Source organism: Homalodisca vitripennis, chromosome 6, assembly GCF_021130785.1.
Source record: "Homalodisca vitripennis isolate AUS2020 chromosome 6, UT_GWSS_2.1, whole genome shotgun sequence".
Taxonomy (NCBI): Eukaryota; Metazoa; Arthropoda; class Insecta; order Hemiptera; family Cicadellidae; genus Homalodisca; species Homalodisca vitripennis.
This window is the reverse complement of record NC_060212.1, coordinates 34,617,258-34,641,531: the sequence shown is the minus strand read 5'-3', so window position 1 is coordinate 34,641,531 and position 24,274 is coordinate 34,617,258. Positions and strand designations below refer to the sequence as shown.

Genomic DNA, 24,274 nt, shown 5'->3' with positions numbered 1-24,274 from the left:
GCGATTTCATTTGTATAAATTATTTGTTCGGTAATCCAAGAACTAGATTTCAATAGGCCTGAAACAAGTAACAGCATATAAAGAAGAAAAATACACTATTGTAGGCCCTTACTAAGTTATTACAGCTGGGGTATTTATGAGCCAATCGGTTAAAAACCATGATAGCCCCATTTACAATATTTTTTATGGGGAAGTTTTGAAAAACGTTTTGTTGAGTTGTGAGAAACATTCTACGTTTATTTAAAAAAATACCTGTTTTTTTTTTTAAATCAAAGAAAAAACTGGTATTTTGAAGAAATTAAATTTAAGATAAAAACATGGAGGTGGTGATTTGGCGGTGCCAGGTGATTTTTGCAATACAAGGTGATTATTGTATTGTCATCTTTGCTAAAATTACAATCCTTTGACAAACAATTATCATTATGATCGCTGTCGGTGGAGGGAGTAACTGATATATTTCATTGTCAAAGACTGACACATAGACAACACTATTGTTTTATGACTTGACAATCTAGGCCGAAGTGGAGTAAATGTTTTTGGAGAGGTTAACTTAATTATCTGTACTTCGTCCTCTCTGCCCCAATGCAAGTGTTAGTCTTGTCTCTTACTTTACGTTTCCATTTATTCCATGTTTATCCTATTGTTTCTCTAGTCAAAAAAAATTTATAATGATTAGACCCTGATACATTTGAGTATTATTTCAAGAATCCGTTCAGATTAGTATACATTAATTGTTAAAAACAATTACGCAAAATTTATTGTTCGCCTTATGTGTTTCAGCCTGTCAGAAGACGATACAGCCGACTCTCTGGAAATCAAACCCCCGCAGGCTTTTGTGCACAAGTCTCACTCCAGTCGTAGGGACAAACATTCAGTTTCCTCTTCACGGAGAAGTCATGTAAGTTCAAATAAAATGATCAGTCTATTTAAATATATGAATAGTGTGTAGTTTGTTTTTGACAATGGAAGGATCGTGAAGGAAACAGGATTTTTTTGGACCTTTGCCATTGTTCAGTGATACAAGTTTTATTTAGTGAGTGTTTGAAAGTTAGTGAAATTGACAAACAACATGGTAGTTGTGATTCCTGACTTGTGCGCGTCATAACACTCTGGTATGATTTGTTTATTTTAACCTAGATTTTAATTATGTGTTAGGTTAGTTGTTAGTTATTTACTTTGGGGTTTGTTTCCAGAAATCGTCCTCGGGAGGCCACAGAAAAGGTCATCATCACTCCAGAACTCACAGAGAAGAGAGAAGGAGACATCATAGGTGTGTACACAATCTAGATTTAGTATTTAATATTTACCAAACTGATCTTCACCGTAGCGTAGGGGTAAGGCCACGACTATGTAACCGAGAAATCACTGGTTCGATTTCCAGGGATGTCAATAAATGTAAGTTAGATTGGGTCATTTTCCTTTATAAATGTCTAGTGTTTCATTGAAAATGCTATCGGCATATAAAGAACCCTCTTTAAAAAGAGGTATTATCCTAGGCGAAGACACAATGCTTTAGGGATAAATATAAATACAAAATTAGCAAATTTCCATATTGTTGCAACATGTAATATTTTGAGTCAATAGTAAATAAAATGGCATTTTCATTGTGCCAGATGATTCTTTCTTTCACGATACCAAATATGATTCTTATATTATATAGTGCTTTTAGGAGTCTATCCTAGTAGAGACTTTCAATAAGTATTTCATTATTAATTAAGCGTTTTATATTAGATTTCCATTATTTTGTTACCTTGTAATTCAATTGGTATAATTTTTTAAATCTAAAAAATGTTGCACATAATTTAGGTTAGTTCAAAGTTTAAATGAATGAATTATCATGTTTAAAATTATATTCTTATTTTAATTAAATTTGAATTTTTAATGCATTTTACAGATTAAATAATATATACTTCACAGTATATTATTGTTTTCCAGGGACAGGTCTGCAAAAGAAGACTCAGTTCGTATAAAAGATGAGCCAAGAAGGCATGGCAAGAGCAAAAATAATCAAGAAAGAAATAAAGACGATAAAATGAAGGATGATCGATACAAGGACGATAGATTGCGTGATGAGCAGAGACTACGTGATGAGAGGATGAGAGAAGAGAGATCACGCGATGAGAAGATGAGAGACGATAGAAATAAATACGATGAAGAGATTGTGACGAAACGTAAAGAAGTGGAGGTAAGGGAGAGGAAGAAATCAGGTCCTGAAAAGGCCAAAGAGAAACAAGAAAGAGACTTACGAAGAGAAAGGTTACTGGAAGCAGAAAGAGTGAAAGAGGTCTACAAGAAGGATATTGAAGAGAGGAGGATGCGCAGAGCTAACAGAAGTCGAAGCCCTGAAAAATGTAAGTGTATTTTTATTTTAGTACATTCGAAATATGGTGATTGTTCAGAAAGGAATTTTGCATGAGCTCTCTCTCTCTCTCTCTCTCTCTATATATATATATATATATATATATATATATATATATATATATATATATATAAAACACTCTGGAATAGATACTAAAAATGTGTACATATCAAATCTTCCCATTTGAATTTATGAAGCATGTTTTGTGTTATTAAAATATATTGTGGTTTAGCAAACACAAATTCTTGGGTTCCACCACTATTTCTTAAATGAACTAAAAACACAAATTGAGATTTATTGCTTAATATCAATAAGATATTTAGGTTATGTTTAAAGGAGCATGCTTCTGGCAACTGAAGTACAGTAATTCTTTCACAACTCTTTGTTCAAATTGATTTTTCAACAATCTTTTCCTCTAAAAGACAAATGTTTGCTGTAACAAATTGCAGATCTATTTAACTAGCATATGTTGGATTGGACAAATTAAATTAATTTCTCATGTCATTTTAGTTGATAATGTAAGTAATTTTCACCGCTCAATCTAACACCAATGTCATTATAACTTTTTATTAACAATCGTATTGAGGTTAGGAGTTAATAAATTATATTTTATTACCAAAATAACTGCTGAAGTCAGGACAAAACTAAACAACTCTCCAATCTACTCTTGGAATTACAGAAAATATTTCAGTAGGGACCAATTGGTTAACGTGCCTGAAGCACTAATGCATCTGCCTTTAATGTACGAGTACAAGGTATGAGTATTTCTCACCACATATCACATAATAACCTAGAAATTGCAGATTTTTAGCTCATTTCAATGCCATAAAAATTGAAATGCCCTACGGACAGACAGACAATTATACGGAAAATAGATTAATACATCCTTCCAGCAGACCAAAGAGAAATTGTATCAGCCTAATGAGTGATAGGCTTGAACAATGACATTCAACTAAATCCCATGGATAGAACCATGATAGAACTTATGCTTATCTGTTTAGAATTAAAATTTCATGCCAAATTTAAAGCTTACAGATGTGAAGTCTTTCTTGAGGTATCTTGCAGATAGTTAAGCAACATGTGTTATACTATGTCACATGTCAAAATATCATAGGAATATGATTGTTAGTTTTCTTACAAATGTATTTATTATGCAGTTTTCTCGTTGTCATCATAGTTACCTGTAAGACCAATGTAAAAACGTTCACAAATTCTCATCCAAATTTTCTGGAGTGATATGAACCATCGTTGAAATGTAATGTGGACAGACATAGAAGAAGTCTTTTGATTCATAGGCTTCGCTAACACTGAGCCAATGAGAAAACAAAACTGTATGATGTATCAAAGTCAACTTTCAGTCCACACACAGCTCAGTGTTAACCCTCTCCCGCTCGCAAGGCATGAATCGGCACGGCCACCACATAGCCACTGCAGCTTAAGCGGCACAGATCGGCACGCACTGCTTTACCCACTAGAGCCGATGGGTGCTGCTCTCGCGTAGCAATATTTTGTACTACTACGGGTTGTTTGCTATCAGGAGACCATTCACTTTACTTTTACAGTAGATTTATTCCATTATTTTGCTATTTATATTAGTTGTGCGGAAACAATGGCGGGTTGTAGTCGTACACTTTGTGACAATGAAATCGATCTCATTATTAGTAGTGATTACGACGATTCAAGTGAATGTAGTGATATACCAGAGCCTTGTGAAGTGGGTGGTGGCATTGATGATGTAGTTCAGAGTGATCACAGTGGCAGTGACGGTGAGCCAGACAATGACCTTCACCAAGTAACTGCGCAACAAACAACCCAGTGGCACCGGCACCCAGCTGTCCGTATGCCCCCTCCCTGGTCTCGTACAGTCAACTTCATTGAACCAATATATAGTAAAATAATGAATATATATAATTATAGTTAATTACAATGACAGAAAGTGTGTAAGTTGAGGCGCCGCGTATTTTTACCGGCAGAGCAATTAATTGAGGTTAGAAGCACCGTGAGCACTTGGAAAAAATGCGAGCGGGAGAGTGTTAATAATGCTTGAAGATTTGATTACCACAAAGCAAATCTGTTTATTTCATGGTCATTTAGTAAGTTCATTGAAAAGGTACCTAATATAGTTGCATGCAATTAATAAAATAAATTTGTCTTTTTTAACGTTGCATGAATTAATGTTGCTATTGTAAGTAAGTGTGGTGTTGTAATGTCTGTGCAAAGGACATCGACACGGCCGCTATTTACGAGGCCACAATTCTTTTGCAGCTGATTTTTATCTTGTGGCAGTTGAAAAGAAAGAGGAAGAAACAATTTTGTCTGATGTCTCCCTTTCCCCCACCCCGATGGAGACGGAGGATACGGGACCGGACGTGGAGATCATCAATGACGGCTCGGAGCACAGCGGCAAGCGTTCGGAACCCAGCGTGGAGGAGGAGTCTTCAGAGGATTCTGACAGCAGTACGGAGTCTGACCAAGGTGAATATCATCTCCATAATGTAGTCCTACTCTGTAGTTCTGTAACACATTGACACGCATACTATATGAATGGTGTCACAGTGAAGCCGTTATAAGGTTCCCTTTTCTAATTCAGTGGGAAAATTGCAAACTGAAATTAATTATAATATAGACGTTTGCTTTTATCCATTAACTACAGTAGACACACTATCGCTCTCAATGCTGCCATTGTAACGTCACAATACAGCAACTTAATGTTTTAAGTTAAGCAAAAGATGGAGGAACACTGGATGTGTCAATATCAATAACAAGTATGTGTGACCTGAATCTGTTCCCGTTGTCATTTAAAACCAACAGTTTGCAACAAAAAATTAAGAATTCCTTACTTCAGTTTCTCAGACGTAAGAAATTGTATCCAGTCCTCCTTAGTGTCTCGCAGAGCTCAGGAAATGAAAAGTAGTTGGTCTCGCTGCTCATCGGGTCAAGTATAGTGGTCGACTGGGGGCCGAGTTTCCAATTGACGATTGGGTAACTGTGTACGTCACAAAATTGGCAGTATTTGAGCCTCGGCTCTTTAAATGAGATGGATTTAATTACAATTCTAAAACCCTTTCAATATTTACACTTGCTTTAATTTGAAATTTTTTTTGTTGGTCAGTTAAATTCTTTTCTTGTTCCAAGTAATATCTAATCTAAGCAATGATTTTTGCTAATTAAAATAAGTATGTTCATTTGAAAATTAAAAAGGAGGTTAGTTTCAAGTAGGTTTTTAATATCTACAGAACAGAGATGTATTTCCATATTTTTATGTTTGAATCGACCAAATTCACTAGTGTTTAAATAAATTTAAAGATACACTGCTGTAGCTATAGTGGCACTAAAACCAGGATAAAAAAACAACAACTCTAAATTGTTTGCTATGGTATGTGTTGCAAATAGTGAAATATTAATTTAGTTCCTTAGTTGGCCAAGAGATTTCAGCACTTTTCAGCCACATTTGGGTAAGGATTGAATTTTATAACTTCGTAATGAAGTGGCCATACGTAGTGGCCTAAAGAGTTGAACAGGAAAAACGCAGGGGACGCACTCAGTGTGGCTTTGTGGACACCCGTAAGGGCCACTGAGCTGAGAGAACATAAAATGGAAAGTGAGCATAAAATGTCAATTTTAGGTTTATTAAATGACATAACCTTATATTATTATTTTGATTATACCATCTTTTACGCAATTTACCGACAAAAACTTTATACATTTATGTTTATTTTTATTTCACGTATTTGTAAAAAAATTTTGAATTACAACAACTGATTATTTATTGATATATTTTTTAATTTACAACGTTGCAATGAACCGAATTCGAGATATGCGACATGGCGGCGAGGTATAACACTCAGCCGCAATGGAATAAATATGGCATCCCTGTTGAATTGAAACTGTTAGCCAGGACTGCTTCACGGATGTTGTTAATACATTGCAACAGTTTTGTAACTAGAATGATTTGGTACATCTCTAAATTGAACTGAAGAATAATCAGATTGATTCACATAAAATTATATTCACGTGAACATCATATCATTGCAACAAAAATGTGTCTTCTTAGTGTGTTAAATCTTCTAAAAGATCGTTTTAGAACCATTGTAAAAAATTATAGCCTTGAATGCTTTGCTCATTTATTGAGAGTCTGTAATAACATTTACTCTTAGTTGAAACTTCACTAATTATCATAGCAATAAAGTGCACTCTAATCAGTGAAAGACAATATAACACAATATTGATTCTAAAATAAACACATAAAAATATTAATTTTATTGTTGAGGTAATTATTCTACCTTTATAATTCAAATGCATGTCTATACTACTGTCATATTAAGCCAGGTACCAGAAGAAAATCACAAATTTTAACAATGAGTATTAAGATATATGCTTTAACCCTTCTCACGCCTTAGACGGTTATATTAGAATGGTAGATTTTTACCAAAATGCCAAAAACAGTTATATCTGATAGATTATGTCTCTTGGAAAGTTTTATAGTTCACAAAAGGCCTTAGAAATGCGCGGTGCATGCTCTGTGCTTATTGCGGTTGCCAAGGAATTATTTGTAAACAAGCTTCACTCTGCGGCAGGGGGAGGCGAGTACCGTCTAACTGCAACCGCCTGCTCCTCAGTTCTGCGTCTCCTACAGAGCCATAACCAAACATGTCCGTGGCGCGTATTACTGCTTTCTCAGTTGTCACGAGTACATGTCTACTACTTATCTCGTTACTATTCTTCTTCATGTGGTCTTGTTGTGATTAGTTTGAAATGTTTATCTTGTTTTATAGTAAAATTTGTATTAAGTAAACAGTTTTTTTATCAATACACTAATTTTAAGTAAAGTGCCCTGTTTTATATCCTTTTTTTCTGTTACCTTTTATAATTTAATTATAATAAAAATTACGTTTTAACTTATAAAAACAAAAAAAATTTACTTATCTTGGCGTTATACAAAAGTGAATTGATTTATTAGTGGCTTGCAAATGGTTAAACTATTGATGGTTATCATAAGCGATTGTATTTTATTTGCATGTTTTTGTCAGTGACAACATGTTGTGTTTATAGGCGAGAGTGACGAGTCTCGGGCAGTGAGCCGGTCACGTTCCAACACGCCGATTGTGGGCAGCAACCACGACGTAGACAACGACATAGAGCTGGCTAAGGATACATTCCCTCCTTACTTGCCTGCCATTCAGGGCTGCCGTAGCGTTGAGGAGTTCCAGTGTCTCAACAGGTAAGCGGTTTTGTGGAAATAGGATTCTTGATACGGACTCGCAGTAAGTCCAATTCTCGCTTCTGTCCATACAGCTTTTGACCCAGTCCGGTATGTAAAATTTGGTTTGGGATTTATTGAACCTTTGCTTTAATCTCAGAATATTAAATTCTGGTGATTGTGGACCTCAATATTTCTCATGTTATATTGATCACATTCACATGTTTTTCTCTGTAACTATAATATTCAAGAGCCTAATTATTTTACCAAATGTTCCATGGACTATTCAGTTCATTTTAATACATTTTTATGGTATTGGTAAGGTGAAGTGAACAAAAAGTTGTTGCAGTTACTTGACTTTTTTAAAGTTGCAACTAGGTTTGATGTGAACAAATGGGTAGTAGTAACTAATTCCTAGTTGTAGCTTATATTTCTCGGACGGACTAGGCACTACTTAACTCTAAAAGCCTCGTTGAATCTTGTAATAACTCTGAAGGTCTAGTTGCATCTTGTAATTTGTAAGCCTTTCAATAGCATTTTCACTAGATAAAATCATAGGCTATGTTGTCATTCAGATTCATCCCCAGTTTGACTGTGACCATGTTTTGCTTGTATTCCAGGATAGAGGAAGGAACGTACGGAGTGGTTTACCGAGCAAGGGACAAACGAACTGAAGAAATTGTTGCATTGAAACGTCTGAAGATGGAGAAGGAAAAAGAAGGGTTTCCAATTACTTCACTGAGAGAAATCAATACTTTGTTAAAGGTATGTACAACATTTTGTTATTTTCTGCTAACTATGTGCATTAATTAACAACAGCTGCTGTAGTTGTATGGAATTTTTATTCTACAAATCTCTACTATTAAAATTTTTTACGAAGCCTAGATGTGATCTCAATAAGACGTAAGTTAACAAACTGACAATTGTAGTTCAGCGAGTGACTGGATATGAACCGTTTGTAACTAATACCAATTTAAAAAACAAGATCTTAGTTGTTAAGTGCCTGGTGTTATAAGTATCATATAAGTTTTCCAGATCACATCATGACAGACATTGTTAACACAGTTCATTCTTGGAAAAATTTGGTCTTATTTTGTTCTCTTAGAACAAGAAGTTTAGAAAATGCACGTAGTCATATAAGGACCTTTGCGCTGCTCCCCTGTATTGACAGGGTATTCTGGAGGATGGGCAAGGTTGGTGGTAGGGGCCGCCTCCTGTTGAGATCCATGAGGAAGAATTTAGGGCACTAATCTCAAGTCATGTCCTCTTGGAAGAAAGGGAAGCCAGCTTTGAACCAGTTTCTCCATTCAAAGCAGACATGAGGTAGCACACCCTTATGTCTAGGCTAGCAAGAACCTTTGATACTTAGGGAACAAACTCCACCAATTCAACAATCATCTCTTGCAGTAGACTAGATCTATCAAATTACCCTTGCAACCCAGAATCTCGACATTTGCGGTTAGTGTTGTGCCGCTCCTGGACATCCACAACGTTGCCCAGATTTAAATGACACTTCGGTTTTTGCTGTGCCCAGTGTGGGTTCAACTGGAAGGTATAAACCAGCCAGAAGTGACCCCTTCTGAGGTTAATTTGGCCTTACAAAATTGCAGAAGAAAAAGGTGTTAACCAATGCTTTGATGCAATTTGGAGACAGGTATATCCAGATGTTAGCAAAAAAAAAAGGTTTTTATGGGTGTGATGCAGCGAGAATATAATAGACTGGCAACCACGCGATGAATTTGAAGCTGGGCGTTGCATCGCTACTGTCCACCAAGTCCTTCTGTCTAGCTCTAGCCGCTAGCCTTGTTCTGTTCTTACGATGCCTTATTGTGTAGCATATGGTTGCAACAACGCAACTAAAAAGAAAGTTAAAGGCATAACCTTTTATAGGTAAGTAAATGAAGAACATAATAGATATTGCAACCCATTTTTATAATACACGTAATGTTTCCATACAAATATTTTTATCAATATCTTTACTTTCTTCAGTCTGTTTTTTAGTAGTTTGTATGTTCACGGAAATGGAACATAGTACTTTACGGCACCTTATGGTTAAAATTATTGCTGTATATAATAAAATTTAACATTCTGTAGGTTTCCATGGAGCGAAGAATTACAAAGGAAGTGGGTTTTCTTCTTCTTCTTAGCAGTAAAAAGGGATGACTGGGAACCATCTAAATGGAGTACACTGTATTGTCGACCGATTTGGTCACTATCCAAACCCCGAGAGGAAGACGCCTTTCAAGCGGATGCAAAACAAATTCTGCGGCATCCTGATGAAGAAATTCCGGAATCATCTTGGAAACAGGAGCTAATGAAGAAACTTAAAGTAGCCGAGGAGAAGGTAAATCTCTAAAAAAGAGGTAAGAGACGATTATGGAAATAAATAGCTGCTAATTTGGGAGAGATTTTGAATACTCTTAAAGAAAAGCTCCATATTGAGGAAGAGTCAGTGTTTCTGTTGAGTTCTGCATCTAAGACTTCTGAATGTATGGTTAACAGAACTCATATCAAAACCAGTAACCCAAACCTAATAAGATCCTATGGTGATCACTTTGAATTTTTTGTCCCCGAAAGTATACTGTTTCGTAAGGAAACCTTTAGACACAGTATTCTCACACCTATGAATGCTGAGGAACTGATATTCCAGTATTTGAGAGGAGCCGGGCTTCGCTCAAGAAATTTTATGGGCTTTAAAGGAGTAATCGGCTAACACTGAGAAGCAAATGATGTGCTCTCTAATGAAAGATGGATGTACTCTCAAGGCACAGTAAATTTAGGATCATCATTAGAAAATGATGCTACTGATCTTGCTGCCGTAGCATTTGTGTTTGACTTGGTATTCATCAATTCTGCATGGAAAATCCCAGTTGGCTACTTTTTTGTCACTGGATTAAGTGGTAAACAGCAAAAGGGATTAGTAAAGCAATGCCTGTGACTATTGCATGATGCAGAAATCCAGATATCATCACTGATCTGTGATGGAACCACCAGCAACTTCGTTGGGGTGCTCTTTTGTAATCAGACCTAGTAGCACATTTTCCACACCCTCTCACTAAGGAAGGATCCTGTTAACTTCATTTTAGTCCCAGCCTATATGCTGATGTTGGTGACAAATACACTAGGAGATTATAAAATTGTGTGTAGTTCTATGATCAAAGATATAGAATGGCATTATATAGAACTTCTTAATACCATCCAGAAAAATGAAGGTTTGCATCTTGAAAACAGGCTGACAAATGGTCATATAAAATACTGTAAGCAAAAAATGAGAGACCGGTTAACTGCACAAGTATGGAGTGCCTCTGCTTCCCATCAGTTTGTACAGAGCAATAAAGTTAAAGGGTATGAAAGTTTTATTTACATTACAATTATTGTAAATTGCCCACAATAGTTAAAAAAAGCATGAAAGAAAGTTGCAATCAAAGAGCTTTATATCCTGGAAATGTTAAAGACCAAACTGACAAATTAAACATTGCTAAGGAGTACATAATCACTTTGAAGGACAAATACAGGAAATTGATATTACAGTTATAGGGAAGCACAGGATTTCTTGGATTCTTAATTTGCATCAATAGCTGTGCACAAACGGTACGTAGGCAATGGCTCGAATAAATTCCCTCTGAAGTACCTTCCGATGTACAAAATGAGTGAAACATTGCTTGGCTACGTAAGACCTAAGATTATGGAACGGTCGTAACATCAACCCAACTTGTAAGGAGTTCACGGGAACTTTCAAAACAATTCTACATTCATAATTGTCCAAAAGTTCATCGGGAAACACGTTAGTGCTGCACTAAACTGTTAAGTTCAATATAAGTGGATACAAAATCTCAGACGATGATATGAATTCATCTTTGCCTGCTTGGCGTGTTCTTCAAGAAGGACTAGAAGAAATTCAAATGACTGAGACTGACTTTTTATGTGATGTAAGTGACAAACTATCTGCTAATGCGGATGTTATTAAATTCAATGTAGTAGAATATATTTCTGGTTACGTTGATCAGTTAATCCTTTCCAAACTTAACTGTGAAGATTGCTTGGTGTCATTGATAGAGTATAAAGTAAAGTCAGCTATGTAATTTGTGGATTTATGTACTAATGTGTGTAGTTTTCAAATTTATTCATAGGTATAAGTATAAATGTCTATTACAGTTGTAAATAGTTCTGAATAAAGTGTAATTATGGATTTTTTTAAATGGTTTCATTACATCATTACTAATAATAAATCAGTATAATAACTATTGTTTAATTATAAATCATTGTTGTTATTACATATTTTGGAGAGTAGAAAATCTTAAAGTTGATCTACGGGATTATATTTTCTACAAATTTAAGACTGAGGTTCAAATTCAATGGCTCTAGTTGCGGAGTTATGGTGGCACTGCATCGTAAATTACGGTTCTTTCACACCTTGATTCTGAACAAATCAATCACCCCAAAAAATTATTTAAATAGTTTCCATAAAATATGGTGTATTTCAAACTTTCTCGCTGACAAAACTCCTGACCCATAAATAAAAAAGAGTTAATAGTTTTATTTCAACTCTATGTGTCCTAATGGTGTTCATGAAACACTGCAAATAAAACTTTGTGCCGGCAGTGGACATAGGTAGTTGACATAGGTGCCAGTAGTGGGCAAAGGTGCCAGCAGCGGACATAGGTGATGAGTGCGTGTGCACCGGCTTCAATTATGTTTTATGTATAGGGATTGCCAGTCTATCGTATTCCTTGGTTGCTGCTTTGGAGTATGTTATCAGGTCATTTAGCAATATAATATGTTTACAGTAATAATTAATTATCTAAATGCTACCAAACTAAATCTCTAATTTTATCCAAATGGATCTTCATACAAAAATGAACAAACACAATATTAATATATTATTACAAGACTAATCATAGTGTGTCAAGCTAAAAAAATGTCTAAGAAAAATTGTTATAATTTAGTATTTTTAACCCTTTCGCTACTCTCCTATTTTGATTCCGATTGGTTCCTTAGGTTAAATTCCTTTATCGATTTCACTAAAAAACGTGTATCGATTTCTTGTAAAGTGCAAATTGGTTGTGGTCTGCCAGTGCTGTCATTGCTGATTTTAACGTATCTTTGTTAGTAACGGTGATTGTTAAAAAATTGAACGGTTGATTAACCCTCTTAGTGATAGAAGCCGCTCTAGCGACGTTCATTTGTTTAATATGAATGATACAGGGTCGATACGTCGACGTTCAAACATGCCTTCGAATTCGTCATCGCTGCTCGGCTATCTTCGGTTAAATTCGGCCGTTATTGACTGCATTGTGTACAGAAACGTCTCCTCTTTCCTCTAGATCTGTCACCAGATGAATTTGTTAAAAGAATAATTAACAAATAGCTGGTATTTGTTACGACGTTTGTGTTTTACTCGCGGCCGCTAACCGCCGCGCCGCTAACCTATGAGTTGTGTCGGCGTGTTTTAATCGTTGTTATTTCGTTTATTCCGATCGTAATAAGTTCGAAATGGCGGATGATTTACGTTCACAAGATATTAGAAATGTTTTAGAAGAACAAATGAGTGATGTGATTGACAGTGATATCAGTGCAGACAATTTTCCCGATGATATAATTCAAATCCTGGTGCAGGCCATTCCCTCCAACACTTACCAGGAAAGACAAGAGCGGCTATGTATTGTATGTGGCCACACAAAAAAAGGGAAGATCAGGATTCTAGTGTCCAGGATGCAATTCTGGTGTTCATAGAGTTGGTGTTTCCATAAATTGGATCATTTTTGGAGACCAAAGTATCAAGGGAGGAAGAGAAAGCGTGATAGTAGTAGTGCCTAAGAGTGAATGGAAGGGTTTCTTCCATGTACGTACTGTAATATATTTCCATCATAACAGTTTTTTTCAAGTAAAATACTGTGCGAAAACTGTATATATTATTTATCTTCATGAAATTTAGAAAAAAAATTGGCTATCTTCAAATCTTTGTCTAGTAAGTTTTTATACTATGTGGTTTTTGTGGTAAAAAAATTTTTTTTTTTCAAAAAACTGTTTTTTTTAAATTTTTGAGCAAGTTTTAAGGGATATGTACAAAGGTAAGTAGTTTTATTTATTTTAAAATCGTTCTTTATGTTTTTATGAATATTTTGGTATATAAATATGTTTGTATTTTCAATAAAATTAATAATTTTTATTAATTTTTAAGAAACCCCCAGCGAAACACTCCAAATGCACCTATCATTCATAATAAACATATTCATCACTAGGAGGGTTATTAACCCTTCAACGCGTTTTGCCGTACTAGGTACGTCATGACACTTTTACTTGAGATCGCGTTTTTGCCGTACTGAGTACGTCATGGAGTAGTCGGTTATTTTTGTAGCTGTAACAGACGACTATCGAATGTTTTCAATGAAAAATGTTATACCAATCGAAAGGAGAAGATTCAAACTTTCGATTAATTGAGTCGATATCTCAAAAATCGATCTTTAGAAAAAATATCTGAGAAATCAGCTGCATTCAAGACGACGTCATTGCCGTGCAGCCGATCGTTTGTCAGCTTACGTTTGTTGTTGTTATTACAGTCATTGTTAGTGTGATGGGTTATGTTCAACTGACATATTTTTGTGTGTTTTACGTTCCTTTGTTTAGTTATTATTATTAGTTTTAACAAGCTAACTATATTGTTTTGAAGAAGGAAAATCCCGTTTTGACAGGAACAATTTTGTTGGGTTTTTTATAAACATGAGTTGGGGATAGGTCTGTAGGTTAGCTAGCTTTTAGGGAAATTAACCAAAGTAGGTTAATTTTTGTTTAATTTGGCTAATTTTAAACACTAACAACATAAAAGTATAATAAAATAATTATAAACTTGGGTAATTTGCTTATATTATTTATAAAACACACAAAATCTCTAAAAAAAACCGCCAGAAAAATCAACGCAGGAGGGAGTATGACCATGAAAAAAAATAACGCGTTGAAGGGTTAAGAAATTTGGCAGGACAGAGTAATGTCTTGCTATTATTTGGCATCACCTGCAAATTCATTCTTTCACACATCAGCACCCCTTCCGAATATTTATATATATATATATATATATATATATATATATATATATTCATAGCAGAAATACAACAACACTATATAGTTCCATTGTGATAAATGTTACTTACAGTTGTCAATTCATCTGGACTTACAGATGTTACTAAAATGCTGTTATGTAAGCGTTACTCATAGAGGCTTACAATTTGTTTGCTCGTCTCGTCACCAAATAATGTGTTTTCTAGATTTGACATTTATTTTCTGAATATCTGACCAACAACATATCCCTCCATGCATGCCTATATTGGCCCAATACCCATTAATTTGAATGAGATTAGTTCTCTGTACCTAAAATGTAAGCTCATTTAAAATAAAGAAAATCTGTTTTTCTTTTATATGATAAATTCAATTGTAAATTTATTACTAAACAGTAGTATGAACTTACAATGGAATTTGGGATTATCACTGTTCAATACGGAGACTCAACTGCTTATAGTTATAAATAGATGTCTTTTGAGCTGAGCATGGTAACGTAATTCCAGATAGCTGATACATATGACCTTAGTAAGGTCACATTTTTTCCCCCCCCTTGGGGCGGCCTACTGCCATGAACTTAAGCCTCAAGGGCTTTTTGCGCACCCTGGAAACACACCATGAGGCCCACCAGTCTACAATTTCAGCAGTTCCAAAACCCGCCAAAACAACCTATCAGGTCCTCCTGGGAAAATTCACCACCCCTGTCCAAACTACCAAAGATGGCATACCGCTCTCTTGCTATTGCAGGGCAATCAAAGAGCAGGTGCTCAGCAGTTTCCTCCTGCTCATTACACCTTCGGTAACCTTACTATTATAGATATTGACATCACTACCATGCTACTTGCAAGTCTTTTTTCTGTTACTATATCCTAATGACGTTGTAGTTTAACTCAGTGTCGAGATCACTGAAGTATTATTTTGTTGATCATTATTTTGCTACGTATATTCATCGGTTGAAAATTGTTAATGCCACACAAATGGGAATGACTGTATAAAGGTTTAGTGTGTGATTTGAATCAAGTTGTTTTTTTTAGGAGATTATTGTGTAGAGTTGTTATGAGTAAGGTTGTACTCTGTGCAGGCTCAACACCCGAACATCGTGACCGTGCGAGAGATAGTCGTCGGCAGCAACATGGACAAGATCTTCATCGTCATGGACTATGTGGAGCATGACCTCAAGAGTCTCATGGAGACCATGAAGCACAAGAAACAGGTCTTCTTGCCAGGTTGGTGTTATGATCATCATTTGGTGCCATGAGAAACCTTGATCACACTCTTTCCTGCACTTTGCAAGCATTTTTCCAGAAAATCACTAAGATTTTTATTCCTTGCACAAATGTTTTGTATTGTTATAGTTTTTCTTGTGAAGAATTGTAGGTTTTACCAATATAATACGAAAAATATTTCTGAAACACAAAAAAAGCTTCCAAATAAAATAATTTGTTTGTATTTTTTACATTTAAGTAAATATTTGTACTTTCATCCTATTTTATTTAAAGCAATTAGCAATTTGAAAACATTCAAAATATAAAACATTACCATAATTTTATGGGGAACAAGATAACATAATTATATATTTGAAAAAGTGAAAACAAAAAAACATTTGCTTAGGATCTGTTTTATTGATAAATGTGCAAACATGAAAATTGCAGTAGTGAAGGAAAGTATTTTTTTTTTTTTTAGTTATTAATAATAAAAAAATAGTGTTTGTATAAAAACCAAATATGGTATGTGTGAAAATAGGTTTTAATTTTGTTAAGTATTCTATCTACTGATATTTACATGAACCATAATCATATAATCACACATTCCAGTGGAAAACCAATTTTTTAATACAAAAGTTGAAATCAATTCCATAAAATCAATAAATTAGCAATACATTCATTTCTTCTATCTATATATTAACTACTATGTCAAATATAAGCTGCCAGATCAAATAAAATTTATTAAAATATTTGAAAAAAAGTATATGAGTAAAAGATGTAAAATGTTAGGAAGTAAGAAAGTTTGGAAAAAGGGTTTCACCAAGTTTTTGGTTTGGATATTAAATTATGTATTTTGTGTTAAAGGTGAAAATTAATAAACTAAATGTATTGAGTTATGTTCAATGATCCGTTATCCATTTGCGAGGTCACATAAAATGATATTTTTATTTGACCTTATGGGGAGTGATGTGATGCTACTTTATGTAGTTCGAGGTAATGTTCGTAGTCTTTGTTGATCAGACAATATGACCTTGATTCCTTTAGAAAACAGAGGAACTAACATGAAATTGTTTTTGCAGCTGAGGTGAAGTGCCTGATGCAGCAGCTGTTGAGGGCTGTAGCTCATCTACACGATAACTGGATCCTGCACCGTGATCTGAAGGCATCCAACTTACTCTTGAGCCACAAGGGTATCCTCAAAGTGGGGGACTTTGGGTTGGCTCGGGAGTATGGCTCACCATTGAAGGCGTACACTCCCATTGTTGTGACACTTTGGTATCGGGCTCCAGAGCTTCTGCTGTCTGCCAAGGTAACATCACTGTACAAATCACCTTTACGGAATTTTGTTTGCACAATGAACTAATCTTTCATTTAGTAATCAAATAACTTTATCAAAATTATCAAATCGTGTATTTGCATTATGCTACCCAGACAAAGCAGTGAATTGTACACTTTTGATTTTTTGTTTGAGAAGCTTACATTCTTTCATAGTAACATTGAGGTATTCCATGATCCAACTAAGTTATTTTAGTTGTTAAAGTTATGTGTATGTGATTTCCTTAATTGCATTTTAAAACCAAAAGATTTGGATTACTCCCTAATAATCTCATTTTGTATTTGTTCAGAATTGTTTTAGCTAATCAATTTTGAAGACATATCGAGTTGGTTCTTCTATATCCTGTATCAAGTCAAATAAAAAGACTCCAACAAAAAAATAAACATAACTTTTCTTTTTAAGTGTTATTATATACCATTTAAATACTGTTTTTAGTATTAATTTGCTTTAGATTTAGCAAAATAAATTCTATGTTAACGATGATTTTAATTATTACTTAAAACTCCTTAAAATATCTAAAACTAGGCTTGTAATTTGAAGACAAGTCTTGGCATTGAAGCAAATTGCCTGGCATTAAAAGGGTTAAACTAAACGTTTTAATCAGGGAGAGCAGGTAAACGTTATTTAAAGCTTTATTTGGATGTAATAATCCTCAGGGGACATGTTTTACTAACCATTTTTGTAATAAGTTACCTTAATAGCATTGTTAAATTTTTATACTAAATTATAATAAAGTATTCTTGTTGCAGGAGTATTCAACCCCAGTGGACATGTGGTCGGTTGGGTGTATATTTGCTGAATTCCTGGCAATGGAACCGCTGTTCCCAGGCAAGTCCGAGACAGATCAGCTCAACAAGATATTCAAGACACTGGGAACCCCTAATGATCGAATCTGGCCCGGATACTCCAAGCTGCCCGTGGTACAGAAAGCCACCTTCGCAGAGTTTCCGGTTTCTCAGATCCGCACCAGGTTTCCCATGCTGACTGACACAGGAGTCAACCTGCTGAACAAGTGAGAAAACTTCTTGTTTCATATTTGCTTGACAGAATACAAAAAACTTTTATCGGATTTTGGTTGACAATTTTTTAAATTTATTTTTTTATTGACTTAGCACTTGTGACAATGCAATGGACAACGTCACTTTCTCTTATAACTAAATGGCCTACTCCTATCACACCTTTAAAATCTCATAAAACAAGTGTAAGATAAGACATTTACAAAATTAGGTAAAATAAATTTTATGTATACATGGTAAATTTTAATAACACCACAATTTAAAAAAAAAGTAAATATGGTGTTAGCAGCATCTTGTTTTAAATATATATAACGTATCTAAAACACCATATACATTATAAATTAAATAGTAAATAAATAAAAAATAAATAGATAACAATAAAACAAACCAAAAATAACAATAAATAGATAATAATACAACTAATAAAAATAACAGGAGATATAACTATTAATAAAAATCTTAATTATTAAAAAATTAAAGCACTAATAACACACGTTAAGTAGTCATTTAAAGAATAAAATATGTTATCAACAAGCCAATTACTTACAACAGTTTAAAATCTACAATAGACACATGTTATGATTTTTCAGGAAGTGCACCAATGAAGGGTTTTCTTCTTTTGTATATTTAATGTTATCGAGAGCGAAGGGGTGGCACTTTAGTTATGATGGTCAGACTAAAAGAGTTAGAGTTGCCTAAGAGATAGTAAAATTGTTAATAATTACCTACATTTACAAACAAAGTTCTATTTTAATAAAAAGAAATGTTTTCCCCGAGTAATAGATTAAATTAAAATTACCTCAGAAGCTCATCAATACATTTAAATTAATTACCTGTTCATGATTTTTTTATGATAAGTTCAGCAAACATCTCAGCTTATTTTGTTTTCTTTAGAGTTTATTGTAATTAAAATTTTAATTCACTCAATAACATTTGTTAAATATTAAAAACGGCCATGCCATTGTGTATATATTGTTATTCTCTTACTGTAATTTTTTACAGTAAATTTCAAAAATAAAGAACTATTTACTTTTGAAGAAACGTGTAACACACTGAAGATTGTAGTTGATTATAATTTATGACTATATACATGTACATTATAGTTTGCCAGCTATGCAAATTAAATATATTCCTGCCCTTTACTTCTACCCTCTAGAGCTGTACAATTTTAGAGTAGAATAAAGTTGGTCATCAGGAATTTAAATTCTTTTGTTGTGCCACTTAATCCAATGAAGTGAATTCTCAGTTTGATATTTTGATTAGTGTTGTTCAATACTGTTTCACGTCTCCATGTTTTGTTGTCTTAAACACTACTACATTGATCCTTTTTTTTCAAAGATAGTTACTTTGCAGATTCCTGACGTACAACCCAACGGAGCGAGTTGCGGCAGAGGAAGCGCTGAAACATGAGTACTTCACTGAGGCTCCGACCCCCATCGACCCCGCCATGTTTCCCACCTGGCCCGCCAAGTCGGAGCTGGGCTATCGTAAGGCCATCGCCAGTCCAAAACCACCTTCAGGCGGCCGAGACTACAAACAGCTGGTGAGTTCCTTAAGTGTAAAGTATACCAATGGAGGTAGCTCAGTCAGTGTAGTCCAAAAACCCGCTGGTTCTGTTGACATATAATATTTAGTCTCATTTTTTGTAAATGCTGGAAAAGTTTTTTAAAGTACATGAAGGATATTTATCGACAGATGATAATCAGTGTGAAAATTTAAATAAAATATAATAAAACCAATAAATAACTTTCTTAAGCAATTTTAAAAATTAATAAAGTTTAGTAAACTAAAATGTACATTTAAAAGTGATTTATACATGTGGTTGATTTTGCAGCGATGCTAACATTTCTTAGAACCATTTTATATTTTTACAAAATATTCATACTTATAATAGTTGGAGATCTTTTAATAAAATAAAAATGTGTAAATTTGCTTAGGGATAAATTTTGAATGGTTCTCTAGATATCTCTTTCCTGCTGGTTGGTTTCTCTTTTTTTTTTAAATTTTAGTTTAACCCTCTCCTGGTTGAATTACCGTAACGTGTTTCTTATGTTAGTAAGCTGCGTTGATTACGAGTTCTCCATCACGCTTTCATGTTTTAAATATGATTAAATTCTCGTTATTAGTGTATTTGAAAAATTGTTAAGCTTGTGTAGTAAACTCGTTTCAATCAAAACAAAAACTCATTACTACAAGAAATATTTTAGTACGGAAAATAATTGTGATGAAAAAACGGTTAAATCACTGTTAGTAAAGAGATCGATAAAATTTTTCATATATTATTACTAGATAGCATTACTACGCATAAAAACATACAATGAATGAGGACAACAGTACTGTCAATAAATTTAATATTTCCATTAGTAGTTCCAAAAGTTGTCGTACGATGGCAGCACACAGCATAGAGCAATTATAAAGCAGCTGGTGACAATCAGAGGTGATGGAGTTGAAAGCCCAGGAGAGGGTTAAATCTTTAAAAATGTTAAGTTAAAGAACTTTTGCAACTATTTTTTGTCTTATCAATAAAACAGTAATATTTTGGAGCTATCTGGCTACGTAAAGTGAGGTAGGTGTACATATAATTTTTGCTTTTTAACATTTGAGGCTGTAAAAATTATCTGTGTGGGTTGGTAGCATGTACTGACACGAAACTATTGCATGTATTGACTTTTACGAGTGTCCAGTCCAAAGGGCCTGGTCCTTCCAAAGTAGGAAGCGACTCGGGATATGTGCGAAGCTCCTCTTCTGCTAGTACCTCAGCTGAGTCTTTTCTCTATACAACATCTCAGGTCACCTCCTATTTGTCGAAGATAGGTGTGGACTGCAGCAATTGTCCTTGCGCTCAGACTCTTCTGAGAGGTTACGTGTCTCCGTCACCTCTCACGGTGTCGAGCGAGTCGGTAAGTTCCGCTGGGGTGGCAGTCCTTTGTTGAGCTTTCTGTTCGTTTGTTGTCAACTGTCCGTTTTGTCTGTTGTTGGATTTAAATGTCAGCATCTCTTAATTTATGTTTTTTTATCGTCTTCGTCCTTACATTGTATCATTTTCCTCATAATGTTATCATTTTTTTCGTGAAATCTATAGGTCTCTTTTTATTGTTGAATCAGAGAATAATTTATACTAAGCTCGTGATCTTTGGAATCAAAATCTGTACTTGTTGGGAAGATGATACTGATAAAATTCTAAATATTAAAGAAGTTGCATTAACATTTTGAACGTAAATGTTTATTGCGATACTAAATAAGAAGACCTTTGAACTTGTATGTTAAAGTCAGTGTTTTTATTTCTTAAAATTTAATTTCTGACATCCTTTTTAAATAAATTTATTTACATTCTTGAAGCTCTCTTCCTATTGGAAATTAGTTATTAATATAAAACAAACACTCCAATAATGTAGGTGTTTATTTTTGTGAGGCCTTTTGTACTCAATGAGCCATATGTTTTTAGTTAGTACAAATTGTTTATATTATTATTGTAACCAATTTTATTCAGTTATGTGGGTCTGATGATGTGTTCATTGAGTACGAAAGGCCTCACAAAAATAAAAACCTACATTATTGGAGTGTGTGTTTTATATTAACCCTTCAACGCGTTTTGCCGTACTAGGTACGTCATGACACTTTTACTTGAGATCGCGTTTTGCCGTACTGAGTACGTCATGGAGTAGTCGGTTATTTTTGTAGCTGTAACAGACGACTATCGAATGTTTTCAATGAAAAATGTATACCAATCGAAAGGAGAAGATTCAAACTTTCGATTAATTGAGTCGATATCTCGAAAAATCGATCTTTAGAAAAAATATCTGAGAAATCAGCTGCATTCAAGACGACGTCATTGCCGTGCAGCCGATCAGTCAGCTTACGTTTGTTGTTGTTTACAGTCATTGTTAGTGTGATGGTTATGTTCAACTGACATATTTTTGTGTGTTTTACGTTCCTTTGTTTAGTTATTATTATTAGTTTTACAAGCTAACTATATTGTTTTGAAGAAGGAAATCCCGTTTTGACAGGAACAATTTGTTGTGTTTTATAAACATGAGTTGGGGATGGTTTGTAGGTTAGCTAGCTTTTAGGGAAATTAACCTAAAGTAGGTTAATTTTGTTTAATTTGGCTAATTTTAAACACTAACAACATAGAAGTATAATAAAATAATTATAAACTTGGGTAATTTGCTTATATTATTTATAAAACACAAAATCTCTAAAAAAACCGCCAGAAAAATCAACGCAGGAGGGAGTATGACCATGAAAAAAAAAATAACGCGTTGAAGGGTTAATAAATAAATTTATTTGTCGAATCATAACTCCAATAATGCTTTCCACATGAGTCATGCAGTTTTTGATCATTTTAATTGCTGAATGTTTGCTTGGGTATTTTAAATTGCAAATAATGTAGTAATGTGATGTAAAGAAGAGTGGTACAAATTTTACAACAAATTTATTTCAGTGGATTTTAGTGTTCAAAACTATGTCCAAGTTTGGGCATCTCAAAGTGGATTAATTAACCGATGTTGATGTTCAGTTGAGTGGTTCAATCCCTATCTCAACCACCGTCTCTACCCAGTCTTCTAAGTCTTGGTCTCCTCAGGGGCCAGTGGTAGGATGGAAGTATGCTTGTGAACTAGCAAGCTCTTCTAGTAAAACGAGAACTTGGTTTTTGGTAAGTTTTATGTCCTGTGCGGATTGTTGCACCATCGCTTTCTCTTCCTTGGCCGATGTTGTTCTGACCGCTTTATGTCTATCTGCAAGTTTCACGATGGTGCTTTCAACTTTTCTATATGTTGTTATAAAACGAGTTACTTATTGAGGGCAGTATTGCGTAGGTATTTAATTGGGGATTGAATCAGGTTAGTATCGAATAAGTATAAAAGTCGGATAGTACTGATATTAGTTTAGGGATGCTTGGGTCTTGGTTAAGTCAAAGAAACAGAATTTTTCTTTGTAGTCAAGTTAAATAATTTTGGAAGAATATATTTTGGGGTAAGAATATTTACAGATACTTAATTTTATTATTGTAAATTATGTATATCCAGGAGTCGTTTGATTATTAATATGGTTTCTCTATTCATGAAAATGATCACTGAATATAGATTTATCATTACCGATTCTTTTTATTATAATATGAAAGGCTAAGAATGTACTAAAAAACAACACTAAAGCATATTCCCAAATATAGCCTCAATTGTGTATGTGGAAACAACCAGAAGTATTGTCTAGGGCATTCTTCAGTTTAGGGGTCTGTGATGAGGAAAATCCCCAATTAAAACCTGCCTAGTTTTGTGCAAGTTGTAGGAAATGTTAGCATCGTAAACAAAAAAACACAAACCAACATGATACAAAAATTATTTGATGAATCCCGAAGAGGGGAAAATCCATTTTAACCTTATTATAGTTAAAGATAAAAATGGTTTCCATAAAACACCGGGAAATGGTGCTGGTTGTAGCAGTTTAGGTGTAAAAACAGGCAACAGACACCAAAAGAGTACTAGGCTATTGCTCGCGTTCATGGTGCGTTTTGGCATTAACTCCAAAAGTCTAGCTGGCGGCACTTGCAGTGGTTTGTGGACGATTGAGCACGAAAAGCTGTGTTCAGTGTGTGTTTTGGCCTGTGTGAAACCAACCTAACTGTTAATCATGTTCTTTGGTACACCTAAAATGTTTTCATTTGCCTTTAAATTTATATATATATTTTTTTTCTTGTGTGTGTGTGTGTGTGTGTGTATGTCACTGAACTCCTAAACGACTGGACCGATTTTGACAAAATTTTGTGTGTGCGTTGAAGGGGATTCGAGAATGGTTTAGATTAACAATTTGGTCCAATTTAAATAGTTTATTTACTTAATTTTTCATTTATAAATTATGGTTGGTGTTGGAGTGTTTTATATTGGCTCTGGCAGACTGCGCTACGACATATAATACAAATTGAACTGATACATAACATCTGTTAACACTTTCAGCTGAAGTTCATCAAAGAGCAGAAACATTTGATGCTGATTGCAGGGATGAAGTTACTTAATTTTTTATGGAATGTTGGAGGAAATTACCAATCTTATAAAAACTGTTTCACTTTACGACTTCAGAATCCCAAAACACTGTTCTTTAAACATA

At 34.3% G+C, this 24,274-nt stretch overlaps 1 protein-coding gene across 5 annotated transcripts in view; it reads left to right on the top strand.

The window, feature by feature from the left end:
- LOC124364260 (cyclin-dependent kinase 11B-like) overlaps positions 1-22,988 on the top strand; it is a 33,128-nt gene extending 10,140 nt beyond the window's left edge. For 2 of the 5 annotated variants that reach the window (XM_046819602.1, XM_046819605.1), the window contains 12 exons: positions 781-898; positions 1,194-1,270; positions 1,918-2,351; positions 4,625-4,834; positions 7,412-7,580; positions 8,180-8,324; positions 15,694-15,838; positions 16,897-17,126; positions 17,903-18,165; positions 19,523-19,712; positions 20,854-21,069; positions 22,689-22,988. In XM_046819602.1, coding sequence (XP_046675558.1) covers positions 781-898; positions 1,194-1,270; positions 1,918-2,351; positions 4,625-4,834; positions 7,412-7,580; positions 8,180-8,324; positions 15,694-15,838; positions 16,897-17,126; positions 17,903-18,165; positions 19,523-19,712; positions 20,854-21,069; positions 22,689-22,973 — 2,482 coding nt within the window. In that variant the 3' untranslated portion in view covers positions 22,974-22,988. The remainder of the gene's footprint in view (positions 1-780; positions 899-1,193; positions 1,271-1,917; positions 2,352-4,624; positions 4,835-7,411; positions 7,581-8,179; positions 8,325-15,693; positions 15,839-16,896; positions 17,127-17,902; positions 18,166-19,522; positions 19,713-20,853; positions 21,070-22,688) is intronic. The other 3 variants (XM_046819604.1, XM_046819603.1, XM_046819606.1) reach the window with 3 other exon arrangements.
- Positions 22,989-24,274: the final 1,286 nt, after the last annotated feature.